General features: G+C 47.2%; 2 protein-coding genes and 1 pseudogene across 2 annotated transcripts; 1 reads left to right on the top strand and 2 right to left on the bottom strand.

Moving 5' to 3' along the window:
• Window positions 1-4,381: 4,381 nt before the first annotated feature.
• On the bottom strand, window positions 4,382-5,416 carry LOC109765955 (E3 ubiquitin-protein ligase RSL1-like). The gene is made up of 3 exons (XM_020324720.1): window positions 5,393-5,416; window positions 4,578-4,873; window positions 4,382-4,460 (listed from the first exon to the last, which is right to left on the bottom strand). The coding sequence occupies exons 1-3, from the start codon at window positions 5,414-5,416 to the stop codon at window positions 4,382-4,384; spliced, it is 399 nt and encodes a 132-aa protein (XP_020180309.1).
• Window positions 5,417-6,109: 693 nt separating this feature from the next.
• Window positions 6,110-10,770, bottom strand: LOC109765958 (uncharacterized). The gene is made up of 3 exons (XM_020324723.4): window positions 10,277-10,770; window positions 6,573-7,937; window positions 6,110-6,450 (listed from the first exon to the last, which is right to left on the bottom strand). Exons 1-3 carry the CDS (start codon window positions 10,657-10,659, stop codon window positions 6,372-6,374), a joined length of 1,827 nt encoding a protein of 608 aa, XP_020180312.1. The 5' UTR covers window positions 10,660-10,770; the 3' UTR covers window positions 6,110-6,371.
• Window positions 10,771-13,269: 2,499 nt separating this feature from the next.
• LOC109765954 (uncharacterized) lies at window positions 13,270-15,474 on the top strand (annotated as a pseudogene).
• The last annotated feature ends 1,915 nt before the right edge of the window (window positions 15,475-17,389 follow it).

The raw sequence follows: 17,389 nt of genomic DNA, 5'->3' as shown, positions 1-17,389 counted from the left end.
CCAGACCTGATGTAAACCTTGCCGTAAGTTTGGTAGGAAGGTACCAAAGTAATCCTGGCATGGAACACTGGACAGCGGTCAAGAACATCCTGAAGTACCTGAAAAGGACTAAGGATATGTTTCTCGTTTATGGAGGTGACGAAGAGCTCGTCGTAAAGGGTTACGTCGATGCTAGCTTCGACACAGATCTGGATGACTCTAAGTCACAAACCGGATACGTGTATATTTTGAATGGTGGGGCAGTCAGCTGGTCCAGTTGCAAGCAAAGCGTCGTGGCGGGATCTACATGTGAAGCAGAGTACATGGCAGCCTCGGAGGCAGCACATGAAGCAATCTGGATGAAGGAGTTCATTGCCGACCTAGGAGTTATTCCCAATGCATCGGGGCCGATGACTCTCTTCTGTGACAACACTGGAGCTATTGCCCTTGCGAAGGAGCCCATGTTTCACAAGAAGACCAGGCACATCAAGCGTTGCTTCAACTCCATTCGTGAAAATGTTCAAAATGGAGACATAGATATTTGTAAAGTACATACGGATTTGAATGTCACAGATCCGTTGACTAAACCTCTTCCACGGGCGAAACATGATCAACACCAGAACTCTATGGGTGTACGATTCATCACAATGTAACTAGATTATTGACTCTAGTGCAAGTGGGAGACTGTTGGAAATATGCCCTAGAGGCAATAATAAAATGGTTATTATTATTTTTCCTTGTTCATGATAATTGTCTATTGTTCATGCTTTAATTGTGTTATCCGGAAATCGTAATACATGTGTGAATACATAGACCATAACATGTCCCTAGTGAGCCTCTAGTTGACTAGCTCGTTGATCAATAGATGGTTACGGTTTCCTGACCATGGACATTGGATGTCATTGATAACGGGATCACATCATTAGGAGAATGATGTGATGGACAAGACCCAATCCTAAGCATAGCACTAGATCGTGTAGTTCGTTTGCTAAAGCTTTTCTAATGTCAAGTATTATTTCCTTGGACCATGAGATCGTGCAACTTCCGGATACCGTAGGAATGCTTTGGGTGTACCAAACATCACAACGTAACTGGGTGGCTATAAAGGTACACTACAGGTATCTCCGAAAGTGTCTGTTGGGTTGGCTCGGATCGAGACTGGGGTTTGTCACTCCGTATGACGGAGAGGTATCTCTGGGCCCACTCGGTATTGCATCATCATAATGAGCTCAATGTGACTAAGTAGTTAGTCACGGGATCATGCATTACAGAACGAGTAAAGTGACTTGCCGGTAACAAGATTGAACGAGGTATTGGGATACCGACGATCGAATCTCGGGCAAGTAACGTACCGATTGACAAAGGGAATTGTATACGGGATTGCTTGAATCCTCGACATCATGGTTCATCCGATGAGATCATAGTGGAACATGTGGGAGCCAACATGGGTATCCAGATCCCGCTGTTGGTTATTGGCTAGAGAGGTGTCTCGGTCATGTCTGCATGATTCCCGAACCCGTAGGGCCTACACACTTAAGGTTCGATGACGCTAGGGTTATAAGGAAGGTTTGTATGTGATTACCGAATGTTGTTCGGAGTCCCGGACGAGATCCCGGACGTCACGAGGAGTTCCGGAATGGTCCGGAGGTGAAGATTTATATATGGGAAGTCATCATACGGTCACCGGAAATATTCGGGGGTATACCGGTATTGTACCGGGACCACTGGAGGGGTTCCGGGGGTCCACTGGGAGGGTCCACCTGCCCCGGAGGGCCTTAGGGGCTGTAGGTGGAAGGGAACCAGCCCTTAGTGGGCTGGGCGCAACCCCCCTAGGGCCCATGCGCCTAGGGTTTGGGGGGGAACCCTAAAGGGGGGGCGCCCCCCTTGCTTGGGGGGCAAGCTCCCTCCCCCCTTGGCCGCCGCCGCCCTCTAGATCTCATCTAGAGGGGCCAGCCCCTTCCCCCTTCTCCCTATGAATAGAGGGGTGAGGGGAGGGCTGCAGCACCACATCCAAGGCGCAGCCCCTCCCCTCCCCAACACCTCTCCTCCTCCGCGTGTGCTTGGCGAAGCCCTGCCGGAGAACTGTCACTCCACCACCACCACGCCATCGTGCTGCTGTTGGAGCCTTCTTCCTCAACCTCTCCCTCCTCCTTGCTGGATCAAGGCATGGGAGACGTCACCGCTCCGTACGTGTGTAGAACGCGGAGGTGCCGTCCGTTCGGCTCTTGGATCATCAGTGATTTGGATCACGACGAGTACGACTCCATCAACCCCGTTCTCTTGAACGCTTCCGCTCGCGATCTACAAGGGTATGTAGATGCACTCCTCCCCTCTCGTTGCTAGTAAACTCCATAGATTGATCTTGGTGATGCGTAGAAAATTTTAATTTCTGCTACGATCCCCAACACTACGCACACGCAAGATCATGGTGATGCATAGCAACAAGAGGGGAGAGTGTTGTCCACGTACCCTCGTAGACCGAAAGCGGAAGCGTTAGCACAACGCGGTTGATGTAGTCATACGTCTTCACGATCCGACCGATCAAGTACCGAACGCACGGCACCTCCGAGTTCAGCACACCTTCAGCCCGATGACGTCCCTCGAACTCCGATCCAGCTGAGTGTTGAGGGAGAGTTTCGTCAGCACGACGGCGTGGTGACGATGATGATGTTCTACCGACGCAGGGCTTCGCCTAAGCACCGCTACAGTATTATCGAGGTGGACTATGGTGGAGGGGGGCACCGCACACGGCTAAAAGAGCAAACGATCAATTGTTGTGTCTCTGGGGTGCCCCCTGCCCCCGTATATAAAGGAGCAAGGGAGGAGGAGGCCGGCCCTAGGAGGGGCGCGCCAAAGGAGTAGGATTCCTACTCCTAGTTGGAGTAGGTTTCCTCCTTTCCTAGTCCAACTAGGAGAAGGGGGGAAAGGGGGGAAGAGGAGAAGGAAGGGAGAGTGGGGCCGCGCCCCAAACCCCTTGTCCAATTCGGACTGGGCTTGGGAGGGGTGCGCGCCACCTCCTGGCTGCCGCCTCTCCTTCCCACTAAGGCCCATTAAGGCCCAATACTTCTTTCCCGTATTCCAGTAACTCCCCGGTACTCCGAAAAATACCCGAATCACTCGGAACCTTTCCGATGTCCGAATATAGTCATCCAATATATCGATCTTTACGTCTCGACCATTTCAAGACTCCTCGTCATGTCCCCGATCTCATCTAGGACTCCGAACTACCTTCGGTACATCAAAACACATAAACTCATAATATAACCGTCATCGAAACTTTAAGCGTGCGGACCCTACGGGATCGAGAACTATGTAGACATGACCGAGACACGTCTCCGGTCAATAACCAATAGCGGAACCTGGATGCTCATATTGGCTCCCACATATTCTACGAAGACCTTTATCGGTCAGACCGCATAACAACATACGTTGTTCCCTTTGTCATCGGTATGTTACTTGCCCGAGATTCGATCGTCGGTATCTCAATACCTAGTTCAATCTCGTTACCGGCAAGTCTCTTTACTCGTTCCGTAATACATCATCCCGCAACTAACTCATTAGTTGCAATGCTTGCAAGGCTTAAGTGATGTGCATTACCGAGTGGGCCCAGAGATACCTCTCCGACAATCGGAGTGACAAATCCTAATCTCGAAATACGCCAACCCAACAAGTACCTTCGGAGACACCTGTAGAGCACCTTTATAATCACCCAGTTATGTTGTGACGTTTGGTAGCACACAAAGTGTTCCTCTGGTAAACGGGAGTTGCATAATCTCATAGTCATATGAACATGTATAAGTCATGAAGAAAGCAATAGCAGAATACTAAACGATCATGTGCTAAGCTAACGGAATGGGTCAAGCCAATCACATCATTCTCCTAATGATGTGATCCCGTTAATCAAATGACAACTCATGTCTATGGCTAGGAAACATAACCATCTTTGATCAACGAGCTAGTCAAGTAGAGGCATACTAGTGACACTATGTTTGTCTATGTATTCACACATGTATTATGTTTCCAGTTAATACAATTCTAGCATGAATAATAAACATTGATCATGATATAAGAAAATAAATAATAACTTTATTATTGCCTCTAGGGCATATTTCCTTCAGTATATTGATTACTATTGTTAAGATGTTTAGATTAGGAGCCAGTTTTATTTTCGCCCCGGGTCCCCAAAATCGCAGGACCGACCCTGGGTGAGCTTCTGGCCCAGTGGCTCTTTTGGCTTGAAAATTAGCATCCTATTTTTATTTAATTTTTGGGCTTCATAAATTTTGTAATACTCCTCCTCATAGTGATTGCGCCTTCATACGTTCGTGGTTTTCTCCCGCAGGGGTTTCCACGTAAAAATCCGTGTGCTCTCGTGTCTCGCTTATTCTCGTTTTATCTAACACTAGCGCTTGCACTTGTTGCAGCAATGGTTTTGCACAGACAACTCGGATGCACATCGGTAGCAGAAGCTGTATCCACACCTACAATCGGAGAAAAATCAAATTATCAAACAAGCCGGCCGGGGATGAGCTCAAATCATGCATGCATGATGAGATCGTAATTTGCAAGGAGAACGTAGGCTGATGGATTTGACGTACCTGCATTTGATGTAATTGCACCCTTCCAGTTTCTCCACGAACATCTGGCCCTTGGGGCACCGCTGCCACCCCGCCTTGCCGACGAGACGCCTGAGAAGGAGGTCCTCCCGGCCACGCTTGTCCTTCCCGAGCTTCTGGAACTCCTCGCAGCCGAAGCCGTTGTGCCACAGCACGGCGTACCGGGCGCAGAAAAGTAGGTGGCAGTGCGGGCACTCCGCCTCGGCGATGGCCGCCGCCCCGGACAATAGACATATATGATCGTTATCAGTATTAGATATAAAGTTTGTCTTTGTAATCTTGATCCATAGGACAACCCCAATGTCACCGCAGACAACCCGGAAAGCTATACTAAACAATCACCTTATGTTCTTTATTGTTTTATAATATGTTATCCATCGAGCACCCCAATGCCACTACAGGCACCTCCGGAAATTGTACTAGACCTACATCATAATCTCATTGGTTCCCCAAAGTTTCAATCTAACATAAAGAAACTTATAGCATGAGCAAGATTCAGTTCACGACAATGATAATATGAGGGGATACACCACATAGTTCAACTCCATTAACAAAGTTGATCGCAATCAAGATTGGAAACTTACATGATCAAAGGAGAGAGATAGAACACATCAGTGGCGGAGCTACACCAGAATTCCTTGTGGGGGGGGGGGGGGGGGGGGCAAAATGTGAACATTGGAGGGGGCAATATACTTTTTTTTCTTCCAGCTAAACCCACTACTTAATATTTTCTTCATAGAGTTGTCCAAGGTGGGGGGGAGGGGGGGGGGGGGGGGGGGGGGGGAGGCCAACAGTACAGTAAGCTGTGCCACTGAACACATAGCTACTGATACAAACCCTCAACCTCGAGGGTTAACTACTCCGGATCATCAAAGGAGCAGCAAGGGATGATGAAGAGGTTCATGAAGATCAAATTCCCCCCTACGATATGGTGTCGAAACAAGGCCAAAACCGAGAATACATTGGATCGGGACGTGGCAGCGGTGAAAAAAATTAGGGTTAAATTACGCCGGATGTTTTTTAGTAGATATGGAGCTAGGGTGTTGAAAGGCGGTGGAAGCAATGCCCACGCTCCTAGCTCACACCAAGGGGGACGTGTCGAGGTTGTGCCCCCTCCCCTTCCAGTTGAGCTTCTGGCCCAGTTGCTCTTCTAGCTTGAAAATTAGCGTCCTATTTTTATTTGCTTTTTTTGGCATCAGAAATTTTATGTCCCGAAAAGTCGAAAAAACAACAACTAACTCTACGCACTGGATTGATACGTTAGTTCAATAAAAATCAATAAAAAAATATGCCAAGCTTATGTATAAATGGTGAATATAGCATGAATATTTCAAAAATTATAGATATGTTTGAGGCATATCAGTAGCCGAATGTTGACCCGCATCACTCACACCTGGCCAGGTGTCGATCACTGATGAGTGATCAGTAGTAATTTGATTTGTTGTAGTGTGCATATATAGTTCGTGCAAGCCGGACATTGTAGAACTGGCACGGTGATTGCTAGCTCAAAGACATGGTTGACTCTACCCTAATAATTACAAATAAAAAGTGGCAAGATTATTTTCACCAATCCACACCTACAAGTGGAGAATCAAATTAATACCAAACAAGCTGTACAACCTAATAAATTTAAGGTTTTTTCCTGACTAGATTTCCATTTTTCGCTTGAGGAAACATTTTTTCAATAAAGGCTTGAGAGCATCTCCAATAAGCGCGGTAGTTTTGGCCGAGTGAACTCATGTGGCCGGCTTGGTGTTAAGAACCGTCCATCCATTATTAGCGCTTGCACTTGTTGCAGTAATGGTTTTGCGCAGACAACTCGGATGCGCATCGGTAGCAGAAGCTGTATCCACACCTACAATTGGATAAAATCAAATTACTATAAAACAAGCCGGGGATACATGAGCTGAAATCATGCATACATGATGAGATCGTACTAATTTACAAGCAGAACGTAGGATGATGGATTGGACGTACCTGCACTTGATGTAATTGCACCCTTCCGATTTCTCCACGAACATCTGGCACTCGGGGCACCGCTGCCAGCCCTCCCTGCCGACGAGGCCCCTGAGCAGGAGGTCCTCCCGGCCGCGCTCGTCCTGCCCGAGCTTCTGGAACTCCTCGCACCCGAAGCCGTCGTGCCATGGCACGGCGCACCGGGCGCAGAAAAGCCGGTGGCAGTGCGGGCATTCCGCCTCGGCGATGGCCGCCGCCCCGGCCTCGCCGTCGGTGAGCAAGAGCGCCGAGCACTCTAGGTACGGGCAGTATATCCTCTTGGCGCCGACCGCGAGCTCGCATAGTAGCAAACCCCACTTGTCGAGGAGGTCCGTGGGGATGATGCCGTGGCAGCTCTCCGGCTCGATGGTGCCGTCCTCGCAGCCTGGCTGCGGGCATTCGATGGGACAGACATTGTCGTCCAGCTTCGCGGCCACGTACTGGGCGACGCAGCTGGAGCAGAAGGCGTGGCCGCACGAGTTGATGATGAACTTGAGGGTGCCGGGCACCGTTTCCATGCAGATGGCGCAGTCGAAGAGCTCGCCGACGCCGTCGACCGGCAAATCTTCGTTGCCCTCGGTTAACAGCAACATGTCGACGGGGGGCTGATGTTGTGGCCTCTTTCCGGCTCGGCGGCGCAGTCCTTGCAGTTGACGAGAAACACAGCTCGAGCAGAAATCATGGGAGCACGAGGTGAAGCTGGGCCGTATACATGCACATGGCACGACGTGCATGCACTTGGTGCAGTAGAAGTGCTTGCCGTCGCCGCGCCGTCCTTGCAGTCGACGAGAAACACAGTTGGAGCAGAAGTCATGGGCGCACGAGGTGAAGCTGCGCCGTATACATGCACATGGCACCACATGCATGCACTTGGCGCAGTAGAAGCGCTTACCGTCGCCGACGTCGTTGCCGTCCGCTGATGAATCTTCATTGCCATCGCCATCGCTGTTCAGCAAGGGGTCGCGGCAGGCGTCGTCCTCGCACTCGGGGCATTCGACGGGAAGAGCGACATTCTCACGCTGCCTCACAGCGATGTACTTGGCTACACAGCTGTTGCAGAAGGCGTGGCCGCATGAGCCGAAGCTGGATTTGTGGATGATGGGCGCCGTCGTTGTGCACATGGGGCAGTAGAAGAGCTCACTGTTGCCGTCCAACCGTGAATTCCCATTGCTATCGATGATCAACGTTTCTCGCAGCTGGGGTCGGGGCATCCGGCGCGACCGACGTTCTCGCCTAGTTTCACGCGAGCCAGTCGGGACCTGTGCGGCCACGCTGACCATGGTAGTATGTTCGTTGCCGTCAAGCGGTTCGCCGCCGTTGCGCGATGGTACTAGGAACATTTCAGGCCTGCGTAGTAGTACTTGGTTTATACTCCATCCGTTCCTAAATATAAGTTATTTTTAGAGATTTCAATGCGTACTGAGCAAAATAAATGAATCACACTATAAACTATGTCTATATGCATCTTTTTTTTAGAAAAGGAGGACGACCCCCGGCCTGTGCATCTGGACGATGCATACGGCCATTTTATTAATTATTGACACAAGACCTTACAGAGTCATACAACAATAATCCTAAAGCCACCAAACTAAGCAACATCTGTCGCTATCCCTATCCAGTTGATGTAGGGGCGTTGAAAGTCTTGGCCTAATACCAAACAGACCTCGCAGCCAAACCTAACATCTAAGACTTGAGGTCCCAACCAGGACGCCTGCCGGGTATGGGCACCCATCAGTCTGGCGTGCTTCTCAACCAGGACGCCTGCCGGGTATGAGGCCGCCGCAGCCACCTGCCATCAATCCATCTTCAGAGTTGTACTGTTGCATCAACCTTGCCCGGTCTAATTGCCGCCGACGCCACCACGACGCCAGACAGCGTCACCCTCCTGCGCGAGTCCTTCTCCGCTCATCAGGCGCCGAGTCTCCACTGCGCCACGCCGCCGAGATCCGCCGTCATCAATGGAGCAGAGGAAGCACCGCTCCTCCTCTTGTCCTCTCCAACCAGCACTTGCTCCAAAATGATGCCCCCATGAGGGAGAACGATACCGAAGGCACCGTCATCGTCCGATCCGGTATACCCAGATCTAGGGTTTCCCCCGGAACTTCCCGATCAGGTTGATGTGACCTGTAACGACGATGCCTCCAGAAGGGAACGACGTCTGAGACGCCGCCATCGTCCGCCAAGACCGCAGTCAGGCGCGATTATCACCGGAAGCCACGTCTTCCCGACCTCGTGGCTGGCTGGAACCGAGCGGAACCTCGCCACGAAGACGTATGTCGCCGTCGGTACTCCGACGGAGATCCGGCATCTCCTCACCGGTCCCTCCACGCGCCGCCGGTCGGCGGAAGGCCTCCCCGCGATGGATCCAAACGGGGCGTTGGATCCGCAGTGACCGCCATCACCATCACGACCAGGACAGCCCACCCCGCCTGATGGGGCGCTGCCACCGCCGCCGTCCATGCAGTCTCTAAAAAGACTTATAGTATTTAGGAATAGAGGAAGTAGATGAGAAAAATCCATATTATAACCTTGAACCATTCCATCTGCCTAAGATTCAACACCAAACTCTCAAATCATCTTAAGATTCAACCCCGAGTTATCAAAACCGGCTAGATGATCATTCTCTCTGCTGAACTTGGTTTCACTGAGTAGGCCAAGCTTTGATCCACCTGTTATTGATCGCCCTGTCAGCTTGGGCAGACATAGACTTTTAAGGATATTTTTGTAATTCCCCTAAAATGGGTGTTTTTGCAATTTGTTCGGAAAAAACGACCAAACCTTTCCCATAATGATTAGTATACTTGTCTTCATTTTTCACTATTTGAAAAAATTTCTAGATACTTTCATTTTTTGGTCAAAATTGACAAAGAAAGGGCTGAAAAGGTAACTTAAAGGTATTTTTTAAATATCTTTGGCAAAAATGACTAGAAATTTCCTAGGATGATTAGTATATTAGTCCTGAGTTTACCTTTTTAATGGATTTTTTAAGTCTGACCAAAAAGGGGTTGAAAGTGAGATGTAACAGTATTTTAAAATCTGTTCGGCAAAAAATACTGAAAAATGTGCAGAATTATACTAGTACTGTTTTTATAAAAAAATGTGGAAACTTCCATTGTTTGGTTGACAAAAAAGGGATGAAAATGAAATTCATGGTTATTTTTAAAGATGTTTTGGAACATGGTGGCAGCAGCTTTCACAGAACGATAAGTATACTAATCTTGGTTTTACAGAATTCTTTCGATTTTTTGGATGTTTCTTGTTTTGTCAAAGTTTGACCCGAGAAGCGCTGAAAATCGCACATGGCTGCTTACTAGGATGCTGACTGGCCAATAAGCAGGTCATAATCAGGCCTACTCAGCGAAAACCAGGTTCAGAGGAGAAAGGCGTTGAATCCTAGCAGGTTTTGATAGTTTACGGTTGAATCTTAGACGATTTTAGAGTTTGAAGTTAAATCCTAAACAAATGGAAAAGTTTTGGGCTGCGTTTGGCTGCTCAGTACTTTTGAAGTTTTGCAAGAATACCATGGTTTTACCCCAAAAAAAAAAAGAATACCGTGGTTTTGAAAGAAAAAACACGGTTTTCAATACTTTGGAGGTGTTTGGCATCAGTTAATACTCTTTTTTAATAGATAATACACACACCCGCCGGTCAGGCCGGCAAAGCGCGAGAAAGGAAACATAACTCACCTCACCGCGAAGAGGACGATCACCGTTGCCACGGTGATGCCCCAGCAGCACCATGCCTTTGGGCGCCAGTTCAAGCCCCTTTTATCCGCAGCAAGCGGGGCTGGAGGTGTAGGGGTGCGCGTGTCCGCCGGGATTGGCGGTGGCCTTGGCGACGTCGGCACCGCTCCCGAGCAGCCGCTCACCGGCGAGACCGTCTTTTTTATTTGCAGCTCAATGGGGCCGACGGCGAGCGCGATCGTCTTGGTCAGCTTGTTCGCTTCCCCGTTGACGGCGCTCCTCTGGTAGCAGTAGCACGTCTCTGCCGCCAAGGCCACGCTCCCGTTCTTGGGCAGGAGGACGAGGAGGAGAAGAAAAGCGGTGGAGGAGGCGACGACCCCGGCCATGATCGTCGGTCGTCGCTTTGTGATTCCTCTTCCTCCTCCGGCCAAGGGCCTACCAGTACGAGTAGGTAGGCCCCCGCTCGGCGTACCGCGTAATCGTATCCGCGTGAAACCCCTCGACGACTCCCGGCCATGGCATCACCATCGAAATTTCAGTTGTTTACTTTGTACTACCAAATTAACCGGCCGTCGCCGTCGCCGTCGACGTTGCGTGGCCCCTTTTCTCTTGTTTTTTGCGATTGTCCACACGGAGTGGATTTCATCGTCATATAATATAACTGGAGACGTTGGGTAGGGGGGAGAAGATGAAGATGGGTCAAAGATGAGGTGTTGGAGTACATCAGGAATACGATCGAGGAATGATGCAAGCAAATGGTTGGGAGGATGCAAGCAAATGGTTGGATCGCTTTCATGGCTGATAGATGAAAAGCACTGCCGGAAGCAATGGACCGTAGCGCGCGACGACCGAGTATCAAACGATCCAGTATACACATTGGTTCTTTCTTAATTTCGACGAAACTGCATCCGGTTTTTGCTCGGTAAGTACCACTCGATCGGGCCCACCCGGTTTGGAAATGACACTCGTTTACAAACAGAGACACCCTGAATTAACTAGCTAATTCTCAGTTAACTATGCTTAATATTGATCCAAGCGTTGATAGTTGTGTCTTTCCCGATGGTTTTTTTAGCAGTCACCATACGTTGCATTACTAGAACATAAAGGCGCGCGTTGCCACACCCATCCATCTTAAGAAAGAAGTTATACGAATATTTGATAAAATTATGCAAACAATAGATTTGACAAAATTTTAAGTTGTTCTGGATATAAATGGCCCACTCACATAGATGATGTCGTATCACATTTATCTGAACCGGAAGTGCAAAGGTAAACAGAAAAATTTCTTTCTTTTTAGGCCAAATGTACTTAAAGTTGCATTAGTTGATACCCTTTCCTCTTCGTTTCAAAAAATGTGGCTGCCCTTTTCTTAAGCAAATTGGTTGTAATTTGAGTAATTCTAAAACATTTAAAACAATTGCACAAACAATCACAGAGAATTTACATGCTTGATTTCATGTAGAATCTTATAAATTTCATAAACGATTTATCATTCTCCATGGATAATCTCTGGAAAATTTACACCATCACACCAACGATTTGCCGTGTGCTTTCTACCTTTTTTATATCATCTCACAGCAGAGCAGTCATATATATTGCCAGATATTCAAATTCTAGTAAACTTCACTGTGCCATTGCTTGTTCTTCTTGAGTTTGTGACAACTTCTGATTCTAGCTCTCCCCTTTATGATCTGCAACTTTCTCGAGTTTATCCAGAATCTCTAGCACTATTACTTCTAAACCACAGAAAGATGTGCACACTGCCATCGAAAGGTTGAAACTTTGATCGTCCCATTCTACCCATATATACTTTACCCTAAACCCTAAACCCTGAACGGCCATCTTGCACCACTCTTGTCCTTGTGATCCCTACTTGGCATTTTGACAAACCTACATATTTAGGGCTTTCAAGTATATTTTACCCTCACAAAGAGGGCGAGTAGTTTAACCAAGTGGCACGCTCAATATCAGTGATGTTTTACATTGACGAAAGTACTTATATTTACAAAATTACTTTTGGTCATGTGTAAAATAACTAGGTTTTTAGTTGGAAGAGGTCTAGTAACATATATAATTAGCCAGATGTTTTGATGTACGTCATCACCACTAACAGGAAATGAGACCCGTTAGTGGAGACATGTCCTATGCCAACCGAAGAGCCCCCTAGGAAACTTTGGTCCAGCACCAAGGCTTATAGGAAATTTTGCCCTAAATTTTTCTTCTGTCCTAGGCATTCTTCTTCCAGAGCGATGACTCCTTAAAGATATTCTACTTCAGAGCAATGACTCAGTTTATTGAACCTGACAGAAACAACCCACTTTCATCCTCATAATCGTTTTATACACTCCAAGGATTTTCACTAGATACTTATTGTATGTCAAATCTGGCTGAACTTCTATCTCCACCATAGTTGCTTGCTTCTGAGGCTCTCGCAAACACTTCAACCATTTGAACCGGGACTAATGTCTGCCCAGCGCCTTAGCCGCTCGAACCGGGACTAATGCTCACATTAGTCCCGGTTTGTAATGCAACCAGGACTAATGTGTAGATTGAGCTTGGACCAAAGCCCTCTTAACAGGAAGACACACAAAAGAAATCCCGTATTTTTCTTGGAGAAAATCCCTTGTTGTCCTTCCTAAAAAGAAGAATCCCTTGCTTTCTAGGCTTGACGGTTAATGTTTTGTGGATCGCCTGCCCTGTCCTATTTTCTTGTCTCCATCCTCGGCAAGAGAACCATGGCCTAGGCCGGTCACCTGTACAGGCAGCCAATATTTGGACAGATTCAGCTAGAAAAAACAGCATTTATGTCCAGAAAAGAGAAAACTGTAATGTGTGTGTGTGTGAGAGAGAGAGGGGGGAAGAATGCAAAGCAAGGCCGTGTCGTACACATAATACTGTAGGCAGGCCTCGCTTACAGTATCAACTGTAAAAGGATACATGTCAACTTACCTTAAAAATACTTCCAACTAAAAATGTCTAAAATATCCGGTGAATCAATGGTTGATCTTCTTCAATACTACTCTCTCCTGGAAGTAGTAAATTGTGCTGTAAAATCCTCCAGTGGGCAGGCCTCCGTGAGCGTCGCTGAGCACTACAGCGTGTTGGCCACCAAACGTGAGCAGGGCCCAGCTTCGGCACGCCTCCGTGCACTCCAAGGTGTGGTACTTTCACATGTCGGAGGATCTCTCCGAGGACGACCTCGTCACCCTTGTCGCCGGTGAGGGTTTGCTGGACCTCGTTGCAGCGGCGACCGCGGTCCACTGGTTGGACGTCCCAATGTTCTACGCCGTGGTCAAGTGCGTCCTCAGGAAGCCCGGCCGTGTCCTTGCAGTGTGAGGGTACAACCTGGACACCCACCAGTTTGGGAGCAAACTTCAGGAGCAACTCAACGTGGCCATTGGCCCGTAGATCGACCAAAGGTCTAGGCTGGCCTTTGATCGGCACCGCGAGCTGCCATTCCCATTCAAACCTATCGGCATGGGCTGGGAGGGGAAGCCAGCGGACATGGACATCGATGTCGAGACGACGCATAACAACATCATGTTGTTATGTGTCGTCTCGACCTCGATGTCCATGTCGGCTGGCTTCCCGTCTCAGCCCACTACTAGTAGAAAAAGGGGCTTTGGTCCAGGCCGGGTCAGCCCATTAGTCTCGGTTCAGTCCAGAACCGGGACCCATGGGGCATTGGTCCCGGTTCGTGAGCCCAGGGGGCCGGCCGGGCCACGTGGGCCATTTGTCCCGGTTCGTGTGGACCTTTTGGTCCCGGTTGGTGGGACGAACCGGGACCAACGGGCCTAGCTCCTGGCCCACCACCATTGGTCCCGATTTGTGCCTTGAACCGGGACAACAGGTTAGTAATTAGAATTTTGTTCAAAACATTAAAAGAAAAAAGAATTATCATAAAAGAAAATAAATAAGTAATTAGAATTTTGTTACAAACTTTAATACCAAAAAGAATTATCGTCAAAGAAAATAAATAAGTAATTAGAAACAAAAAAGAAAGCAAAAAATGGGAAAAATTGAAAGCAAAAAGAATTATCATAAAAGGAAGTAAATAAGTAATTAGAATTTTGTTACAAACTTTAATACCAAAAAGAATTATCGTAAAAGAAAATAAATAAGTAATTAGAAACAAAAAAGAAAGCAAAAAAAGGGAAAAATTGAAAGCAAAAAGAATTATCATAAAAGGAAGTAAATAAGTAATTAGAATTTTGTTACAAACTTTAATAGCAAAAAGAATTATCGTAAAAGAAAATAAATAAGTAATTAGAAACAAAAAAGAAAGCAAAAAAGGGAAAAATTGAAAGCAAAAAGAATTATCATAAAAGAAAATAAATAAGTAATTAGAATTTTGTTACAAACTTTAATAGCAAAAAGAATTATCGTAAAAGAAAATAAATAAGTAATTAGAAACAAAAGAGAAAGCAAAAAAAGGGGAAAAATTAAAAAAAAAAGTGCCACCTGCTGGGCCACCACGGCCTGCATACGACTAGAAACCCGTTACTAGGGCCAGGATGCAGGCCCAATAGGCGCACAAGCACAGAGAGTGATTTTAGGCCCGTAAGCCTACAGTAGAGAGGAGCTCGAAGTGGTTGGTTCGGCAGGGCTTATAAACCACTCCGAGCCCCTCTCGGCTAGCGAGGTGGGACTAAACATAGCACCGCACCGCGCCAGTTCCAGCACACGACCTTTGGTCCCGGTTGGTGGCACCAACCGGGACTAATGCCCTCTTTTGTCCCGGTTTGTGGCACCAACCGGGACCAAAGGCCTCTATTTCCCGCCCTTTGGGCTGCTGAAAAGAGGCCTTTGGTCCCGGTTGGTGCCACCAACCGGGACAAAAGGGGTGCATTGGTCCCGGTTGGTGCCATGAACCGGGACCAATGCTCTGCCTATATAAGCAGCACTCGTGAAAATTTGGTTCTCGTTCTTCCCCGCCGCCCGACGCCGCCAGGCTGCCCGTCCGTCTCTGCCTCGCCATCGCCATCGCCGCCCCCCGACGGCCCCGCGCCGCCCCGACACCGTCGCCGCCCCCCGCCCCGCGCCCCGCGACGCCGCCGGCCCCTGCCCGTCGCCGCCCCGCCCCGGCCCGCGCCTCACCGTCGACCGTCGCCGCGCCGCCCGGCCCCGCGCCGCACCTCGCCGTCGCCGTCGCCGTCCCCGACACCGTCGCCGTGAGCAAAAATTTTGCTAATTTAATTTGATGTTAGTAGTAGTTAATTTAGATGTGTAGTTAATTGAGTTAGATTTTGTTAGATTTTTTTAGATTTTTTTTGTAGTTCATAGATTTTTTTGTTAGATGTGTACTAATTCAGAGGTGTAGTTCATAGATTTTTTTGCTGATATTATTGTTGAATATGCATGTTTGTATGTTCATATATATGCAAAGATCGAATATGTCAAATTTTTATGATTTTTTTCTGTTCATAGAATTTTTATGATTTTTTTCTGTTGTAATTTTGTTCATAGAATTTTAATGATTTTTTTGTTCATAGTATTTTCTTTGTCAATTTATTGTGTATGTATAGGAAAATTGTGAATGATAGAAGTCATTTATGAATATATTCATATTTAGAATAGAGGAAAAAGGAAAAAATAAGAAGAGAAAATGTTTAATATAATTAGTTAGAAAAATAATAGAACTATAGTTAAACTAGTTTATTTTTAGTAAGTACTACTTTGTTTTATTTATAGTAAGTGCTTCATATATAGTTGAACTACCTAGTTGATTTAATAAACTACTTTATTTTACTATATATAGAAGTAGTTTGTTTTTAGTAAGTAGTACTTTATTTATTTATAGTAAGTGCTTAGTAGTTGAACTAGTTGATTTAATTAATAAAACTACTTTATTTAAATATATATAGAAGTAGTTCCCGCATCGACGTCGGCGATGCCTATCCCGCATCCTCGTCGTCGTCGACTCGGCGGTGGAGGCCTGCTTGATCAGGGCCATGTTCGGGACTGGGCTCCGCCGGGCTGGTATTGGAAGATGCTACCTTCCGGGGGACGTAGGTTGGTGAGGAGGCAGCCCGTTGTTGACCCGATCCTTGTTTGGTGGCGGTCGCGTGGGCCAGTGACGGTGCCGAGGCTTCCGAACACCGCGGAGGTGGTACGTCACCGTGTCAGCGAGGAGGACGAGCACGTCCGTCGCTACATGGTTGCATTGGAGGGCAGGTTCGACAATACCTGGCAGGTTCTTCAGGGATCTCACTGGAGCTATGATCCTATGATGGTTCCTTATCTTTGGGTGTCCACCGCCCGCGACGATACCCGTCGGGCGCTACGGTTCTAGCTCTATTAGTGATGCTATATGTATGATAGTATTCAAGGAGTATTAGTGATAATATTCGACGATGTACGGATACAAGAGATGATGTACTTTTGCTTATAATTGAATGCATGCTAATTTGAATACTACTTTATTTTATGATTTGGTTTTGCTTATTGAATGCTCATATTGGAAAAGTACTGCTACTTTGAATGCTAAAATTCGAGATCACTATATGCAGAAATCTAGGAGCCCCCTCCATCATCCACGCCGTCGGGGGGTAGCTTCTCCTTCATTCCCGTGCGCTAGACAATTTGGTGTAATAATGCACTCGGGAATGAAAGGAGGAGCTACGTACCATCACCGATAGTCAACCCGTGATTAATAATAATGATCTAATTTAGGTTTTTAGTACATATATTTAATTGTACAAGTTTAATATTTGAATTATGAACATAGGCTGGAAATGTCGTACTCGGACGACGAAAACCGCCCAGGGGAGTGCGACTGGTGCCACGACTACCGAGGTATGTGCGACAGGTTCATTGAGCTGGACGAAGATCGGCGCTTCAGCATTAAGCTCGAGGAGACCTTCGATGTTCATACAGTACGCAACGACGACAATAGTTTTTTCCGTAATTAAGCACGACTTCAACTATTTTAACGTGTATTTTTCATCTTTTTCAATTCGACTAGCTTATCCCATGCTATGCAAGACGCTATGTCTTGAAGAGGATGGGTTTTGAAGACCATGAAAGTATGGAAACCAAAAAAATTCTCCTAAGGACCCATCATGGTGTGGATTTTAAAGTAAAGCTGTACAATGCTGAGAGTGTAACCCATTTTGG

Source organism: Aegilops tauschii, chromosome 2 (genome assembly GCF_002575655.3).
Source record: "Aegilops tauschii subsp. strangulata cultivar AL8/78 chromosome 2, Aet v6.0, whole genome shotgun sequence".
Lineage (NCBI taxonomy): Eukaryota > Viridiplantae > Streptophyta > Magnoliopsida > Poales > Poaceae > Aegilops > Aegilops tauschii.
Note: the sequence above shows the minus strand (reverse complement) of the source record. Positions and strands in the feature narration are given on the sequence as shown.